At 39.7% G+C, this 19,835-nt stretch overlaps 1 protein-coding gene and 1 long non-coding RNA gene across 2 annotated transcripts; both read right to left on the bottom strand.

Moving 5' to 3' along the window:
- Positions 1 to 431: 431 nt before the first annotated feature.
- Positions 432 to 4,707, bottom strand: ift20 (intraflagellar transport 20 homolog (Chlamydomonas)). Its single transcript, XM_010886637.3, has 5 exons — positions 4,595 to 4,707; positions 2,620 to 2,787; positions 2,011 to 2,096; positions 1,657 to 1,760; positions 432 to 1,352 (listed from the first exon to the last, which is right to left on the bottom strand). The coding sequence occupies exons 2-5, from the start codon at positions 2,744 to 2,746 to the stop codon at positions 1,271 to 1,273; spliced, it is 399 nt and encodes a 132-aa protein (XP_010884939.1). The 5' UTR covers positions 2,747 to 2,787; positions 4,595 to 4,707; the 3' UTR covers positions 432 to 1,270.
- Positions 4,708 to 17,984: 13,277 nt separating this feature from the next.
- On the bottom strand, positions 17,985 to 18,959 carry LOC105019313. The gene is made up of 3 exons (XR_828656.3): positions 18,889 to 18,959; positions 18,707 to 18,773; positions 17,985 to 18,413 (listed from the first exon to the last, which is right to left on the bottom strand). It is a non-coding gene; the product is annotated as an uncharacterized LOC105019313 (long non-coding RNA).
- Between the last annotated feature and the right edge of the window lie 876 nt (positions 18,960 to 19,835).

Raw genomic sequence — 19,835 nt, forward strand, 5'->3', positions numbered from 1 at the left:
TTTAGAGTGGCCTTTCATTGTGGCCACCCTAAGGCACACATGTGCAATCTTAATATGCCACACCTGTGAGGTGGATGTATTATCTCGGTCAAGGGGAAGTGCTCACTAACACAGATTTAGACAGATTTGTGAACAAGATTTGAGAGCAATAGGCCTTTTATGTACATAGAGAAAGTCTTAGATCTTTGTGTTTAGCTCATGACAAATGGGGGCAAAAACAAAAGTGTTGCGTTTATAATTCTGTTCAGTGTAAGTCATGACCCTATGTAAAATAAAATTCCTATGTTTGACCATCTGCAAATATTTCATCAATTTTCAAGTATGTTAACACTGGCCCCTACAGCACTACACATGGGTTTAATCCTGCTTTTTCAACAAAAACCTCTTCTCTCTTTCCAACCAACCATTAAAAACGCCTAAAAGAGTCAAAATATGTGCAAATCCTTTTTATTCAAGTACATATCTTTTGATGAAGTTGGTCAACAAAGTCGGTTTACTAACCTTTAACATGGATGAATGTACAGGCAGGGAATGAGTATATTTAATGAGAAATGTGGGGGTATACTGTAAATAATGTACTGGCCTAAAATTCTATTAAGCCTGAGAGAAAATGTTTAGATGTAATCCCACATGCACCAACAAATGATGATATAAAACAAAACAACATATTCATAGCTGAAAACAGACAGCATTAACACAGGACGGGGCACTACAGAAAAATGCAATTACAAATATATTTCAAAATCAAGTAATTACAGTAACATGCAAATACCGTACTTTGTTTTTACACTTGTAGAAAAGGTAATAAAACTAGCGATACGGAGTAGTTCTTCAGTATAAATATTATAAATAAATTCCTTTTGTATATAAATAGCTTCCTTTCCCAATTGCTGTGTCTGACGTACATGTAGTTGTTTGAAAGGTATGCCACACAGAGACTAGGGTTTCAAATATAATTAATTTCTTCAACTTTTAAATTATGGAAATTCATGACTGGGTGAAAGATTGGTTGATTTTCACACCTACAATTGAAAAACATGGTACATTACCACAGAACTGCAAAGGTGAGAGGTTCCTTTGAATTTTGCATCAAGTCTGCTTATTCGCTGTCAGCACAAAACATCTGTTTTAGATAGACTGTTGATTGTGAGGAGTAAGAGAGGTTGTGTTCAGCTAACTGATTCCTGTGTTGTAGTGGATATCACCCATAGAAAACAATACAGGCACCTGGAAATATGGTCACACCCACACACACGGGTCTTTCAACTCCTTATTTCTGCAGAATGAACTGATCAATGAATTCATTCTGCTCAGCTTCCACTTTGGAAAGAGCTTCGTACTCTATGCGATACCTGAAAGAGATCACACACCAACAAAAAACATTATTCCAAACCACAATAAATTATTATCAACCCCTAATAAACATTATTATTTTGTTTGTTACCTTCTTGTTGAAAACGCCACTAGAATGACTTTTTCCAGTGCCAGATTTAAAAGTGTAAGTAGGATCAGCTTGGTCAAAATAAATCAGTGTATTGAGTTGTTTGGAATCACATGCAGAATCCAAGCTTTCAGCCCCACTCTCAGCCCCTTTAAATCACTGGGGGAGTGTGTAAGTGCACTGGGGAAAAACTCCATCGGGCTCAGCCTTCTTACCGCTCTAGTTGCATTTGCTTCTCTGCTATCAGGGCCTGGAGCTGCTGTTGCTGGGCCTCCCTCTGTTTGGCTACTGACTTCAAAAGGTTCCTTGCTCCAATAGCCTGGGGAAAAGGAGGAAGAGCAGCAGCAGATAAGAAGGGCTCTGTAGTTTCAACAATGGCCTAGCTAGCAGTCAAAGTCCACTATTTTCTTTTCTTTAGTTGCCTTACTGATTGTAGAGACAGTCATCACATTGGACTGACCAGATGAAAATGCTTGACTTGCCAGTTAAACATTTGTTCTGTCTGAACCCGCAATTTTAACACATTAAGACTCTCAATGTCACTTCGAAGAATAAATGCAGACATTTACCTTCATCTTTTCGGTCTCTGCTTCTTTGGCCAGTTCGTCCACCAGCTCAATGAGACCACCCACTATCTTCTGAAACTGGCCAATTTCTGTGTATTAAATTAATTTAAGTTATGCAGCACATGGATGTCAACAACCTATTATCAAGTTTAGCATTAAGAACCGTTTTAATTAACTGTGTGGATATCTCTACTGCTCTTTCAACAACAGTATTCTTTAAAAGTCACAAAACTGAACAGAAGTGGTAGGTTCAAAATCACAAGTATATCTCAAGGGTTCCCAACTATTTCCCGAACTTGATAGCAACAGTTACTTCCCAAGCCAAGTCCAAGTTCATTAACTCCTCAATGTAGCTAAGCTTTCTGAATGCCATAGACAAACCAAACATTCCCATATGCATCAGTCACATCTTCCACTAACATTTGACAATTTCTTTCTAATATAAATCACTTTTAAATGTACATGTCATTATAGACTTGGTAAAACTAATCAAAAACCGAAGGAATGTCCTAGCCCACAGTGCCCCAAATAGGTTTTATATAGGCCATATTTATAAAGAGCACATTATATAAGAACAGAATGAACAGATGAAATATAATGGAGTGCTCTTACTATCAACAAAGTCTTTACACTCTTCTTTGAGCTCTGTGGTCTTCTGGCCCACTTCCGGCTCCAGCACCCGTAGCTTGTTGAGTTCATCAAAATGAAGACCAGCTTCTGCCAGTGGGTCTTTTGCCATGGCCACAAGGCCTTTCCCAAGAGTGGGAATATAGACAGGTGCTGAAAAGAACAAGATAGCAGTGATTCACTGTGAAACTAGGCCAAATAATTAATTATAATATGTCTTGGATTGTTATTAAATGCTAGAAGGGTTGTTTGGAGGAAGGACTGTGGACATGGTATTCGCCATTTTAGCATCTAACCTATATGCAACATTTTAGAGACTTAAAAGGTGAGTTGAGTAAGGCAAAGCCAGTTTTGATTTCCTGAAATATGCTTTCAGGTACAGGGAATTTGTTTTATCAGGTCTGTCACATTAGGAAAACTTGCATGAAAAAAGTCAGAAAAGGGATACCTGGAACATGAGAGGAAGGTAGAGGATGCCAAATAATATAGTTTAACCAGAAAAGGAACCAGACAAGCCCACAATTAAAAGTGATAATTGTTGTTTCCCTCACTGGATTCGAACCCAGGTCTCCCACGTGAGGAGACCTGTCTTTAACCTACGCCAGGGTGTCATACATTTGTTCAGTCGCTAGAAACCATTAATCATTGTTAACGTTTCTCATTAACTTTACCTCCACCACGAAGAGCATCTATGAACTGTGTAGCTTTTACCACTGGCCGCTTTAACAACTTATTAGCCAGTAATAGGCTTACTAGTATCTACAAACTTACTAATTGGAATAGTCATAATATATTAGTAATTGGTAGCGAGACTGGAGATAAGCTGTGCACTGCCAAAGCTATTTCATTTCAAGACACAAAAACATTCGTTTTTCTATCATTCGTGAATGACACTGACACATATATAGCTATAAATATAGGTGACGAGAACCGACTTTTTCCTGAAGTGAAAAGACGAGAGAATCGTGGAAACCCCTAATCTTTTACTGCCCAAGGGGTTTTGATCTAGCCTATATTACCCCAAAAAGCATGCACGGATGCGTGCTTCGTAAATCCACCAGAAATAGTCGCAATATTGTATAACCGTAAACAGATTTAGTTTAGGCTTACTATAACGTGAATACTGAAGGTTGTTGACAGCAAAGTTTTAGTCTATCCTGATCTAAAAAGCTTGCACTGATGCGTAATTCAATAATCCACCAGAAATAGTCGCAATAGAATCGTAAACAATTTTATTTTAGACTATAAAGCAGCTACTGAATGTTGTAGCCAGCGAAGTTTTTGTCTATTTGGAACAAACCCTAATGCATAATGTGTTGACTGTGACAAGATTCGAACGCGGGACCTACTTTACGCAGGTCCGCTTTTTCAACCACTACGCTAATAAACAAGGGGTCCGTTAATCCCTCGGTCGCTCACACACTCAGTAAAATAAGATATATTATTCCGGCAAAAAGGATAGCTAAAGTAAGGTAACGTTTGTTTACATCAACCAGGGAAGCCACCTGGTAAGGTTTTTGTATTAGAACCTTAACCTAGTTAATTAGCTAGCTAAGTTATGTAGCTAGTAAAAACGCCTGGCTAGTTAGCCTAGTATTATTAGTATTAGCTATGTATGTTTACCTAGCTAAATTAAATGGCAGCAAAGGCAGATATCACACAGCTTGTTGAGCCATCCAAAACAGCTTGCACTGGCCGCAATCAAAAGCTAACTAGCTATATGGCTAGCCCCTTATCAACTTGTACTTGTGCTGTTGTTGACGGCTGGTAGTGTAACTACATGCAACTTCTGTACTAGAGTGACACGCCGACTATAGGACTGGGTTTGTTATAAGATTCGGTTATAACAAACCGTTGCTAGCTACCTGTTAACGAGCACATAATAATGGTCACTATCTAAAAGCGATGCAAGACTTACGTAATTATTTTCTACAAGCGCAAATTTAAGTAATTAACTTACCTTAAATGTATTTAATTTTGATATGTTAAGATTATGTGTCAAACACCACATATAATATAACACTTCGGCTGCCACAGAAACCAATAATGGAAACAAACATCAGCGTCTTGTGAGCAACATTGAAGAAACACTGCCGGGTCACAAAAATCTGGAATTCTTCAAAATAAAAGAGACCAACGAATTACTTAAAAACGGAGATAAATTGAGTTTATTAATTGTTTGAAAACATGTACCTCTCAAAACATTGACAACAATTCAAATATGATAATATTTAAGAGTAATTTTGATAAAAAGTGGGTGTTAAAACACGTTCAAGGGTAAAATTCAGACAATGCCAATGACAGAATATGGAATACATATTGCCTCATAGCTCATAAACTATTGAATATTCCTCAGAGAAAGCAGTGTAGGAAATGTCCAGGAGAATGTGTAGAGTAAGAGAAACCTGTCTAATCATGGGGATCGGTGTGCTACATCTAGCAACACAATATATCCACACACTCTTTTTCCACAATGTAACTTAATGGATACATATTGACTCATACAGAAAAAACGATTCTATACGCCGCAGTGAATGTATTGTAGGAAATGTTTAGGAGACTATATAGAGAGTTTATGTGCAAAAGAATCAAGGGGCACTCTGTATTTGCAATTGTTGCTGGTGTTTTACTCCGCCCACCCCATTGGCCATAATGTAACTCAATGCATATGAAATATATATTGGCCTATAAAAAAAAACTGTTCTATACGCCGCGGTGAATGTATTGTAGGAAATGTCAAGGAAGGTGGATAGAGTAATTATATGCAAAGAAATCAAGGGGCACTGTGTATTTGCAATTGTTGCTGGTGTTTTACTCCACCCATTCCATTGGCCACAATGTAACTCAATGGATATGAAATATATATTGGCCTTTAAAAATATATATATTCTATACGCTGCAGTGAATGTATAGTAGGAAATGTTCAGGAGACCCTATAGATTGATTATATGCAAAAAAATCAAGGGGCACTGTGTATTTGCAATTGTTGCTGGTTTTTTACTCCGCCCACCCCATTGGCCATAATGTAACTCAATGCATATGAAATATATATTGGCCTATAAAAAAAAACACCAGCAACAATTGCAAATACACAGTGCCCCTTGATTTTTTTGCATATAATCAATCTATAGAGTCTTCTGAACATTTCCTACAATACATTCACTGCGGCGTATAGAACAGTTTTTTTTTTATAGGCCAATATATATTTCATATGCATTGAGTTACATTATGGCCAATGGGGTGGGTGGAGTAAAACACCAGCAGCTATTGCAAATACACAGTGCTGTTTTTTTTGGTTTTGTTTAGCATACAGTCACTTAATCAACACTGCAGGATATAGAATAGTTTTTCTGTATTGGGCAATATGTATCCCATGTACAGTATATTGTAGAGTTTTTCCTTGGGTGCTGAAGAGGGTGTGGAAAATATTGTGTTGCTGGATGTAGCACACAGTGCCCATCCAAACTCAGTTTATTTGGTTAGTAGACACTCTTCTGAACATTTCCTACAATACATTCGTTTAGAATAGTTTTTGCTCTATGTATCCCATGTACAGTATATTATAGTGTGTTGCAATGGGGGAGGAGGTGGAAAGTATAGTGTTGCTGGATTTAGTGCAAATAGTCCACATATAACTAATAAACACAAGCAAATTTACAAGGATTATATCATCAAGGATTCATTAACTCATTTTTAAAATATGAAATGTTTACAACAGTAGTTTACTCCATCTCCATTTCTCAATGTGCTACAACTTAGAATATTATTCATTTTTTGTGAAGTACCATTTAAACAGTATTTAATTATATATATGTTTTGAATATGTAGGTATTCCTTTTATTATCTATATCTTTACAATATACACCAAGCAAAGCGGCAAAATAGATTACTGTAATATTATTAATATCGCGTTTCATCGCGGACTTTTATTTTGAAGGCATAATCCGACTGTTTAGCCAACTTGTCGTTAGCTTCCGGTACGGAGAATAGGAGTCTGCTTTTTGGGAGTTGTAGTACTTACCACGAACGTGGTAGCATGACGTTACTTAGCACGTTCGTGGTAAATTCTACAAATCCCAAAAAGCAGTCTCCTATTCTCCGTACCGAAAGTTAGCTACAAGTTGACTAAACAGTTGTGCAGTTGTTTAGTAGCGTCATGCTGGCAACATTAGAGATTCCGTAGCAACAATAAGACTTCCGGTTTTCGGATTTTACCTTCCAAATGAATCTATTATGCCACGCTGCTTAGTGTATATTGTAAAAAATGTATTGTAAGAAATGTTTAGGAGACTCTATAGAGTGAATATATGCAAATCAATTAAGGGGCACTGTGTATTTGCAATTGTTGCTGGCAATTTACTCCACCCATGCCATGGCCACAATGTAACTTAATGGATATGAAATACATATTGACTCATACAGAAAAATATTCTATACGCCACAGTGAATGTATTGTAGGAAATATTCAGGAGAGTGGACAGTGACATATGCAAAAAAATCAAGGGGCACTGTGTATATGCCATTGTTGCTGCCATTTTATGCCGCCCATACCATTGGCCACATTCCAAATTGATGAATAGCCATCAATTTAGTTACATTATTCCTTTTGTTAATGGAGCTGATAATTACATACTAGAAGTTCAACGTCTTCAACTGTATAAGAAGAATATATTTTATTACAACTACATTCAAGCCATAGCTTAATTTGAGAAAAAAAGTATGCATATGTCTGTTTATTGAAAGATACATGTTTCAATTGAGAAATAGGAAGGCTTGTATTGTATTCCATAGGGTTTGTGGACTGTAGAGAAGATAACTCTTCTTGCTTGGGTACAGATATTGTGTCAGAGCCCCGGTGGACCAGTACCTCCTGCCAAACGGTAACAGAGCAATGTCTTGGATGTCCTTATGTAAGATTAGGGTCTGAATATCAGCACCTGAATACAACAAACCAAGCGTGCCGCACAAGCCCTGAAAAGTGAAGCCAAAACGTCTCGATCGCCCCCTGGTGAGTGGTCCCAGTATAGGTCATAAACCCCGCCCTCCCCATGTTATTCAATGGGACGTGAGACCAACTAAACAATTAAATTACCCTTCAAATATCTTTTTTCCGAAGCTGGTTTCTGTCATTTACTGTAGTTTGTATCACGCTAATGTAAATTCAAGAGTTTGTTTTTAAAATAAGTTGGTTTTTAGTTAGTTATTTAATGCTATAAATATGGTGGTGTGACGTCGTGATTCACAGCTGTGATTGACAGCTATCTGAGCCGAGGATCAGGCTTTTTCCCGATCTTCGGAGGACTGAGGAGATTGGAGCTTTACATTTAATCTCTAAATTTCTATAATTGATATAATTTCACACGGACATAATGGGTTGTTCTGCAGTACATTGTGCTAACCGATCTGGCATTTCCAATCGATCTTTGAATTTTTTTCGGTAAGTTAAACTTATAAGCTATTTAATTAGTAAATAAATGTAATGGGTTAGCTAAAAGACAACAAGCCTTGTTAATAGCCATGTTAATAGCTAGCAGGTGATCGTTAGCTAGAAGTTACCAATTATTTTTGTATTAGGCCCATTCTAAATTAAGGTTAAACATGATGTAAGTTAGGCTATAACATATCGTCTAGGTTTAACAAGCAAAGGTTGTACTGTACTTGGACTTGCGATTGATTACGGTGTGCGCATTCTGCGAGGGAGAGTGAGGGCGGGGCACAGGGTTGGGGCCGTTGATTTCGCAGCTTTACGGCTTTACTTCCTGCTCGCTACTGCGCATAACTACTGCGCAGAACTGGTCCCAAGATCGCTATCTGCGCAGGCGCAAGTCCAAGATGTCAGCGCCGTATCGGGACACTGGTGGCTTCAGTTTTCACCAATGGAAAAGAGCGAAAGGGCGTCGTCCATTTTTTTTACAGTCTATGCAACAAACATTCTGAGAGCCATAGTGCAATTACACAGTATTGCATAATCACATTATTGCAGACAAATTTTCTTGTAATAATGTACATGGAAGGATTTTTTTCATGGTGTTCACCATCTGCTGAATACGTTCTGACATTAATGCAATAACCTTTTTTTCATCTCATGTTGTTTGGAATGAATTAATGTTATCTCCAAATAGGACTGCTTTAGTGAAAAAGCACACATAAGGACCACAACTACTTCCATCTTCCTGAGCTTTGAAATTCCCACAACATTGATAAAATTCATATTTCAGAACAATGTCCACAACCTTTTCATGTAAAGCCAAATGCTTTAATGCCAGATACTTCTGTAGTGGGTGAGTAGTTAATGTAGGGTATAATGTGTCAGAATGGTGATTTATGGCCCTGGGGGGCGGGGCTTCCATATTGATGTGACAGGTGGGCGGGACATCTGGTTTGTAGGGTGGGAATTCCGGTATGACGTATGTTAGGGTGGGACTTCCTGTATGACGTGTGTATGGGCGGGACTTCAGGAGTGACGTACACATGTCCAGTGACTTTGTAATTTATGATTACACTGATGTGTCCGTGTTTGATGTTTTATAACGTCTGATGAGCAAAACAGACTAGTGTTGTGTTTGATGATTAACAAATGGCCCTTAGGGTTCCGGAATGTTAAATTCCCAGGCAATAGATAATTGTTGTGTCAGCAGTAAGTTGTTTGATGCTCAACAAATGGTGTTCGTCAGATCTAAAACCCCCGGTGTTTAATCTTCTGACAAGTGGTGCAACAGATGCCCTACAACTGGTGATTGTTAACCTTTCATGTTTTAAGGGTTGATTGGCGTGGTCTGCGTATTTAAATTACGCAGACATCGGTGATGGTCATTCAGTTTTGCCTGAGCAAACTTACATACACAATACAAAACATGGAGGATTGTGCTACGATCAATGTTTTGGGTGAAACACCAGTGAAAGCTAATATCTTAAACGCCGCTCAGCGATTTGGTAAGAAATTACAGATGGACCACAGAGATGCAATCATCAAGTTTAACCCGAATCCATCACCTACACCAGGATATGTTGGCACAGGAATGGGGATTGGATGATGGTCGGATCGGTGGATACATTTTCAACCCAGAGCTACCGGAGGTGGCATTTTATGAATTACCCAAAGGCCATGTGTTTAAGGCTGGTGTGACCGATCAAATGGTTTTTAATGCCGGATTATGGGCCACCTTTCGAAAATCGTTTTATTTGGGGCCAAAACAAGGCCCACAAAATACAGTAGATGTACTGTTTAAAGTTGTGGAGGGGTTGAAAGAGTATGACTCTGTTAGATTGGAGCTATTTCCGGAAAATGTCAGCGGGGTAGATTGTGACTGAGGGTGGATCGACTGACGTAAGACTGTGAAGCCCCGCCTTAAGCTAACACCGACCTCAACACAGCATAAAAACAGACAGACTGCCTGAGACAATCAAGCAGTCGGAAGAATTTACGAAACATGTCTCAAGAATACAACCAAGCGGTGATTGAAGAACCCAAGGCCGAGGTCTGGCTGTGTGACACCTGGGATGACAACGCTGAAGCCTTCTACGGAACCCCTGACCCCGACAGCTCGATTCCACCGGCATACCCTGCAAGAAACTACCACTGGATTGACCGGATTGGTGATCAGCTAGGTCTTCTTAATCTGTCATACATTTCAAATGCTAACAAGAGTTATCACAAAATGGACAAACACCTTGTACCAAAAGTTTTAAAGATCATCAAAGCAACAAGGGTATGATTCTGGAAAACGTTGTTGGGGCTATTCTACACAAAGCATGCATCGGATGTAAAGTGGACCACCCGAGCCAGACAAGACATTCATGTCTCGAACCGCCTGAGTATTTTTTTGAGGCCCATTATGATGACATTGTGGCAACAGTTTTAACACCGCGACTGAAACGTGTTGGTCAAGGCTTTGACTGATGTTCACGAGGCCGCTGAGAACTTTCTGCAGGAGCTCAAGTTGGAGCCGAACATCACACAGAGACTGAGTGAGAACAGGGATGAATACATGGACAAATTTTATGAGGATGTTGTATGCGACGCAGCAGCATCATGGTGTGATGAAAGCAAAGAGTCTGTTGTCTAAGGCCAGGGTAGCTTCAGTTCTCATGTTAACATGTATATAAACAAAGACTATGAGAAATCTGAATGTTTGTGTAACTTTTCTGAATATCTTGGTTGTGTAATTTCGAAAACTCAAATAAAACGATGTTAAACATGTATTAATTCTCATTATTGCACAAACACTCTACGATGTCTGAACAGGTTATGAAAAGTATTTACTACGACCCGGAAAACCCTGGTGCTTATGTGGGTAGAGAGGGTTTGAAAAGAGCATACTTGGAAAAAATGGTGAGGCCGATGACTGGCTGCTCGCTCAGGATGCATACATGCTACACAGGCCTGTAGCTATACATTTTAAAAGAAATAGAGTTATTGTTCATGATATAAATTTACAATTTCAGCTGGATTTGGTTGACATGAGTGCTTACAGTGTGGAAAACAATAATATGAAATTTATGTTAACATGCATAGAAGTATTAAGCAAATACGAATGGATTTGCGTGCTGAGAAATAAAAGTGCTATCGAGGTAAAGCGAGCATTTGAAGACATTAAAAGAAGGAAGAACACCGCAAAAAGTCCAAACGGACAAGGGGAAGGAGTTTTTGAATTCACATTTTGAAATGTTGATGAAGAAGTACAACATAAAACATTTTGCTACAGGACATGATGTCAAAGCGAGTATCGTTGAGAGATTTAATAAAACAATTAAATCACGAATGTGGAGTTATCTCACAGCTGCCAACACTCATCGCTATGTTGAAGTTATTCAAGATTTAGTTCATGGATACAACCATAGCTACCATCGGTCTATTAAGATGAAGCCTGCTGACTTTTGGGAAGAAAATGTTAGATTAGAACCTGTATGGTACAACATTAACGAGAAATGGTAATCAGAACTACAAGTTCCAGGTTGGGGATACTGTGAGACTCTCAAAGCTGAGAGGTGCGTTTACAAAAGGCTATGAAAAAGGGTACACAGATGAATATTTTACAATAACAGAATGTATTCCTCGGGTACCTCCTGTATATAGAATTAAATATTATGATGGTGATGTGATAGTTGGGACCTTTTATGAACAGGAATTGCTGAAAATAATCATGGCTAAGGATAAAACTTCTAAAGTGGAAGCAGTTTTGAATGAGAAAGTACAGAAAGGGAAGAAAATGTGTCTTGTGAAATGGCTTGGTTGGCCTGAGAAATTCAACAGTTGGATACCATCAGAACAAGTGGTTGACCTAGAAACTGGATACAACTCCAGGATTTTCAGGATCTCGTCATTTACATTGACTGCGATCAGCATGGGTGACTGTGGTTTCTACATAACGCTGCCCAGTAACTCATCGAGACATGTCTATCCAAGCAATACAAGTTCGAGCTATTCCACAAAATTTGCCAAAGGTATAGATTTGAAAGGTGACTGGGAAGTATCTTTGATATAATTCCAATACCCGCATACGTGGAATACTTTTACATGGGGTGAAAACGCATTTGAACTACATGACTCGAATAACGATAAAACTTGGAAATATGAACTCAACACTGGTTATTACAGCAGCATAGTAAAACTAGTGACAGAGATCAACAGTTATATAAAACCACATGGTGTATGGGCGGGGTACGATTAATTTAAAAATAGAATGTTTCTAAATGGTGAGCCCCAGTTTAGTTTGAAATTTAGTGCAAAACTGGAACAGATATTGGGCTTAAAACAAGGTGAGCGGTGGTACGCCCCATGGTACGGGACATTCCCCACAGATATTCTGGCTAGGTTTAACACTCTATAAATCTACACAGATATAATTGATTATCAACGTGTTGGTGACAGTCATGTCCCACTGCTGCGAACTGTACATATTGCTGGGAAAAAGAACGAAGTTGTCACAGTGACGTACGATAAGCCACACAGTAAAATCTGATCAAAACCAGCTGGTTTCATTTGTAGTGGGTAAGGTGATTGCAAAATTACACTTCAGACCCGTCAAACATTCGTTTAAAATTTAAGATGCAGCCTCAGAAACTCTATGATGATCCTCAAAGGTATGTTGAATACTACACAACACAGGCCGGTAACGGTTTACCGGGGTATCATGGTAGCGCTGCAATGTATGGGGCTGGTCTAGGGGGCCTTTTCCGAGGGCTTTTCCGGATGGCAATACCTTTGTTGAAGTGAGGGTTCTCAATAGCAAAACCACATCTGAAGAATGCGGCTAGGAATATAGTTGGCGATGTTGTCAACAGTGTTATGTCCCGACAGACAAAACAGCAGGATGGTTCTGGATTGATGGTTATAACTCAGGGTTTTAGAAAGAGACCACCAGGTAGGCGGAGCCTACCCAAGAGTAAAAAACGCAAGAATGAGACAAAAACAAGAGCCCCGGTTAAAACAGGACATACACCCCGGAGGACACTCAAAGGGAACACGGCAAAGCTGCTTAAGAATATATTTTAGAGAGATGGCACTCCTACACCTGGTGAATGTCTGGTGAATGTATGAAGACAGAGTTGGATTTATTCACAGTTCCATTCACACAGACATCTATCGAGAAAAATACGTTGAAATACCGACCCTATCAGCAATATCAGACGCAGCCCCTCTGGAGTTCTTTATTGCCGGGAATGGCGAAGACTACGTTGATCTAAACAATACTTTGTTGTACCTACGTGTAAAAGTCACTAAACCGGACGGAACTAATATTGATGCCGGAGCACGTGTTGGGATTATCAACTATACGATAGCCACCTTATTTTCACAAGTGGATGTCTCCTTCGGTGATCTTTTAATTAGTCAGAGTAGCAACACATACCCCTAGAGAGCCGTTATAGAGAGCATTCTGAATTACGGATGTGATACATTAAAGACACAGTTTTCAGCTGGTTTGTTTTACAAGGATGCCGTAGGTCACATGGATGTTACGGACCCTGCAGGCGAGAATGATGGACTCACGAAAAGGGCTGCCTATTCAGCGGATAGTACAACATTTGAAATGATGGGCCCTGTTCATAGCGATATCTTCTTTCAAGAGAAACTTATGTTAAACGGTGTTGATATAAAGGTTAGGATGGTACGCGGTAAAGATGAGTTCTGCCTTATGGGGGTCGGGGATGTGCGTTATCGTTTGCATATATTATCAGCGTCACTATTTGTCAAGAAAGTGTCTGTTTCGCCAGCCGTGAAACTTGGACATGCTCAAGCGCTACTCTCAACCAATGCCAAGTACCCAATTGTAAGAGTGTGTATGAAGACATTTAGTTTACCAGCTGGGGGTCGCGTTTGCAACCAGGAAAACCTATTTTTAGGACCTCTGCCAAAATGTATTGTAATCGGATTGGATGACAGTCTTACCTGAAGTTACACAAAGTATCCATTTAATTTCAAACATTATAATTTGGAGTTTATGGCTATGTATGTAGATGGTCAGCAATTTCCTAGCAAACCATTCCAACCAAATTACACAACAGGGTCAGCAGTGCGAGAATTTTACCAATTGGCCTTAGCTGACAGGTCGGACTTCATACACGGCTATGCCCTTTATGCATTCAACTGCGCACCCGATGAGGAGTGTGGTCAGCACCTATCCTTGATCAAGTCAGGGAATGTACGTCTTGAGATGAGGTTCAGACAACCACTAACCAACACAATTAATTTAGTTGTTTATTCAATCTTTGACTCCATTATCGAAGTGTCAAACCGGCGACAAGTCATAGTTGACTACTATTTGGTAAACGGTGTGGAAATGAATACCACAGAGTTGACTAGTGTGGTGAACCAATTTTCACCTAGGACCCATTTCTATGGTGTGCTGGCAAGCGACCAACTACCTAGAGGTCCAAGATGTTGCATCAATGATGATTGTTAATACACACCCAAGCAATCACCCCGGGGAGCACTGGCTGGCTATTTACATAATGGACGATGGCATTGAAAGGTTTTATGACTGTTTTGGAAACCCCCCGGAAGTCAATCAATGCCTTTCTGCAAACCTGTGAGAATGTGGAATACAGTTCAAAACAAGTACAGGACATGGTTTCAACCACGTGTGGGTAACAGTGTGTTCTTTCTCTATCTAATGACAAAAGGTCTGAGTTATAAAGATGTTATGTCTTTTTATGTTGATGATTTACGAGAAAATTATGCCCTAGTCACAAAGTTTGTAGCTAAGATGTACCAGAGTAAGCGTGATAAGCAAATGTTTAATTGCATACAGCATGCTCAATCTTGTGAATCGTTTAATTTGTGCCTTGGTTGTTGAAGAAACAGAAAAGCAAATCAGTGTTTGTCAACTTTATTATTCAAATATAAAACCATTTGTAAAACCACATCAATGTTTACATAGTATTTTTCATACAACATTTATTCAAGGTACAACATACACTTTGACAATGGATCACAAATGATAAAAAAGCATGAAATAAAAACACATTAAAAAGGATGCCATTTTGTAGGGTCCGGGGTAGGGGGTTCAAAGAAAGCTTTGGTTGGTTGAAAACCAGTTAGTGGGTGTGTGGCTAAATCATCCATTGTGTCACCAGACGTTTGTTAATACAAATTAATTTTACGTCTTACAAGCGCATTTGGAGTAGTTGTAAAAGGCATGTTGAGACATGCCATGGCCTCTAAAAACACCCCCCACTCCAACGGTCTTCTATCATCAGAAATTGTATTTGTTGCTGTCACACTTTGAACAAGATCCATCATGTGGGAGCCCCTGATTATCTCACCTTTGAAAATGAATTCACCATTTGAATTCCATGAAGTCAAATCTTTAGACCGGTGCATTCTATTAAGAACATATTCAACATTATTTTTTACGCCTCGCAGGCACATTATCCAAAATGTAATCAACAAGGTCAACATTTCGGTCAACAGTTTGCTTAGTCTCAGTCACGTTTAATACATCAGACCCAGTCTCAGACCCGGGTAGACTTCAAGTCAGTGTGTTTGTATCAAGCTCCCCCTGTCACACAACAGTCAAAAATCTTTGTAAAATGGCAGAGTATCTTTTAGCTTTCTCATGTAAATCCATATCAGGCTTCAACAGAATAAATAATTTAACAGATTGTCTTACATTGGTGCTAGTCGTTTTGGATTCTCACAGTTTTTCTAACTGATGTTGTAGCACCAGAAAAATGTTCTGAGCATGATCCATGTTGTTTAACCGATCCATGTTGTCTCGATGCAATTAGACTGGTTAGGAAGGGAATGGCAAGGCTTAGTAACGGCAGTAGAACCCCTCCAGATTGGTTTAATGGTTTTTCTTTTCCTTGCTACTGATGTGTTCTTTCTAGATAATTTTGTCTTTTTGTCTCTTTACTTTTCGGAGCTGCGATTCTGTTAAGGGTATATTTCCGCGCCTTAGATTAAGCGCTATTTCACAGAGTGATAGAATGAGGTCGGTGGATGCTGATTCTAAAATAACTTTTCGATGACTTGCCGGTGTTTGTAATTGCAGCACAATTCAAATAAATTACTTCAAATAAAATAACATTTACTTACAACAGAAACGATATACTCCGCGCTTGAAACAACAGCTGACTTCTGTGGATGCTGCGGGTTTAATTACTGTCTTTACATCGCAGCCGGGGCGCCTCCAGCAAGTCACGCCTCTTAACTTTGTCATTGGTTACATGTCATTGTTATTCACTTAAGATAAAAATTGTTAGAACTATACAGGCTGCAATGATTAAAATTCAGGATAAAACATAACTATTTAGTTCTGTTGATTGTTGACTTTTGACAACCAAATATATTGATACTTCCTGTCTGGTAGAAACGCCATTCTCGTTAATTATCGCGGCACAGTCGTGACATCGCGTAATATAATGTTATATATTAACGATAAACTAATCTGCTTATATATATAAACGCTGGCGATTGTCACCATATCGCCATTAATCTGTTCAACATTTAACAAAAACAAGACCGTAATACAGCAATCAAAAATCAGATTTCAAGAGTTGGTCATTACGAGAATGCAGATACTACAGTATTTTTTTTTAACCAACGTTGCCTATTATTAAACATCTCTACCAATGTGTGGAAAACAATCTCGCGTTGATCCCTGTTGTACAATTTCAAAAGACGCCTTTACGAATGTTTTAATTACCTGAAATAACCTATCCTTACCTGTCAACGATTCGCCGTTGTTCATGCAAATTTATACGCTACCTGGCAGGTAACTTTGTAGCGTTTTGCCATATAATACAACTTAAAAGTTAATGCTTACTTAAAACAACCATTTTTATTACAAAACTCATACATACACGTGCCTAAATCCATGTTTTTATTTATAATAATATTTTAAAACCCAAACTGCGACACATTCCACCTTTGCTTAATGTGTGGTTGGCCCTGGCCATGACTATTCCTTCAAAATAATAACATTGTTCATGCGATGTTTGATGTAGTGCTGTGTTGGACAACAAACCGTGAAACACGGTTATTAATAGTGGTTATTAAGGGGGCCATGACTACAGGGCAGGTATCATCTTATGAAAAGTGGGCTGAAACTATCCAAATTGTAAGTCCCTACCCCCCCTCCTTTATATTTTACACAAAATGCATGTCTCCCATGTGAAACTCTGTGCACCCTTTTGTTGAACACCAAACAACTTACCACTGACACAACACTTATTTGTTGTCCCATTTGTTAATTAACATTCCGGAACCCTAAGCCCCATTTGTTAATCATCAAACATAACCCACCTGTTATAACACTAGTCTGTTTTGCTCATCAGACGTTGTAAAATATCAAACACGGACACATCAATGTAAACATAAATCAGAAAGTCACCGGACATGCGTACGTCACTCCTGAAGTCCCGCCCATACACACGTCATAGAGGAAGTCCCACCCTACAAACCGGATGAGGAAGTCCCACCTGTCACATCAATATGGAAGCCCCGCCCTCCAGGGCCATAAGTCACCATTCTGACACATTATACCCGACATTAACTACTTGGGTGGATGCCCTAAAATATTTTCTCATACTGCTTTAAGGAGTCCATGTCAGGCTGACCATTGATGGGGATCTGGGTGTTGCAAATGACACCATCATTGACAGCACATTGTAAATGATTTGAATATTTCAGGTTAAGCAGTGGATATTTGTAACAGGCACTATTACATTTTTGATGACCACAAGAACATAACCGGCAGATCTCTTGATAGAACTCCTCTGCACTCCAGCTTGGCACGAAACGCTTCTTGCCTCGATATGGCTGAACTGATGGAGAAGCAACATGGGTAGGAGCAATTTATGTAGAGACAGCAGTGTAATGAACACCGAGACCAGGGGGGTGTGGTTCCAATTGCAGAAACGCAACTGTCGATTTATTTTTGTACAGAGGAGTAGGCAGGAGCAAAAACAGTAGAGACGGGCCGGTAGGTTCAGTAACCAGGAGATCAATCCACGAAGGCGCAAAGGCAGGAATCGACAGAGAGGAGAAACCAGAAGCAGGCAGGCAGGTCAGGATACCGGGTGATCAGTCCACGAAGGCAACAGTACAGGCAGGGGTAGACGGCAGGAGAATCCAGGGGCGGGCAGGCAGGTCAGGATACCGGGTGATCAGTCCACGAAGGCAACAGTACAGGCAGGGGTAGACGGCAGGAGAATCCAGGGGCGGGCAGGCAGGTCAGAAAACCAGGTGATCAGTCCGCGATGGCAACAGCACAGGCAGGGTTAGGCGGTAAGAGAAATCCAAGGAGCAGGCAGACAGGTCAGGATGCAGGTTTCTAGATAACACGATAGGACAGAGTCGGGAGGGGAGAGAACAACAGGCTGGGAGTCAACAAGCAAACACGCCGAGCAATAACGGCTTAGCAGGTCCACTACAAACAATACCTCACAACTGAGTGGAGGCAGAGAACAGGCTAAATAGAGAGGCCAACAGGGCACAGGTGTTCAGTATTCTGGTGATTGGGATCTGGATTGCTGGGTGCGTTCATGCATATCGGGAAGTGAGAGCGTAACGGTGGCAGGTGAGGAGCGTGACGGGGAGGACCTGGATGCGGAACGATGTGCGAACCTCACAAGCAGCTCCTGTTGATCCATCTGTGAGTTCATTGACCAACCTGACATTCACCCGGATCATCCTGAAATCATTAAAAATGACATTAATGTTCTGGACACAGTATATAAACCTAGGCTGTATGAGATGAAAGAAGAAGAAATCTGACATGGAAATGGATGACAAGAAGTAAAGCTTACCATTGGACAATCTTCTGCCAGGCCAGACTCAGAGGCAGTACCTTCAGGTGATGCATCGATGAGTTCAGTGGTCTGACCAACCTGACGTTCACCCAGATCATCCTGAAATCATTAAAAACTACATTAATGTTCTGGACACAGCATACAAACCTAGGCTTACCATAAGCCCTAGACGAATATTGAACGTGCATTACTAGTAAGTAAAGAAATTACACTAAATTATGAGATTACAATTTGGAACCCAGCACAACAAGGTCTAGTTGTACCAATGACCTGCAGTTCCTCAATCGAAGTGTACTTGATCAATGTAGCCATAATTGGCATCTCAGAATCATTGCTCATATGGCTGAAAAGCCTTCTGTAAGTCACACCCAGATCACTTGCTTGGGTTTCATACTCCAGGGACAGCAGTTCTTGATAATGTAGGTCCTTTCCCCCCCCATCAATGCGGAATGGAAAATCAAGGAAAAATATCTGAAAATAATTGGATGTTATATTGACAGATTTTAGTAATTTAGAGAAACATCTGAGAAATTGCACATTTCATTTACAGTAACATGTTTATACAACTAGTAATGGCAGTTAAAGTTTTTTTCTGTGGCCATCTTAACTTAGCAGCAAAGAGGAGTTGTTTAATCTCTTCCTCTGCCTAATGGATGGGCTGGTTTTAAGGTTGTTACCAGGAGCGATCAGACATACTACGTCTGGGACAAGGCCTTTGGGTAACACCTCCCAGCGAACATCTGCCATCAGATATAAAGTTCTTGCTCCAGGAGTGGACATGAAGCCAAAAGCCATGGAAGGTCGACCTTTGGAATCAGCCTGATTTGGCATGAGGACAAAGTTATCCACTAAGGCACAGAGATGAGAATCCCCAATGACAAGGATTAACTATAAGGAAAGAAAGATATTTATCCCAATAATTACATTTTTTATTTATATTGTTT

This window comes from Esox lucius, chromosome 1 (genome assembly GCF_011004845.1).
Source record: "Esox lucius isolate fEsoLuc1 chromosome 1, fEsoLuc1.pri, whole genome shotgun sequence".
In the NCBI taxonomy this organism is placed as follows: Eukaryota; Metazoa; Chordata; class Actinopteri; order Esociformes; family Esocidae; genus Esox; species Esox lucius.

What these genes read in the sequence shown, in the direction of transcription:
- ift20 (XM_010886637.3), bottom strand. Translation starts at nt 2,746, where the DNA reads ATGGCAAAAGACCCACTGGCAGAAGCTGGTCTTCATTTTGATGAACTC. An exon ending in CAGAGACCGAAAAGATGAAG is followed by an intron (nt 1,761 to 2,010) that starts GTAAATGTCTGC and finishes CCTTTTCCCCAG; the next exon opens with GCTATTGGAGCAAGGAACCT. An exon ending in AAGCAAATGCAACTAGAGCG is followed by an intron (nt 1,353 to 1,656) that starts GTAAGAAGGCTG and finishes GATCTCTTTCAG; the next exon opens with GTATCGCATAGAGTACGAAG.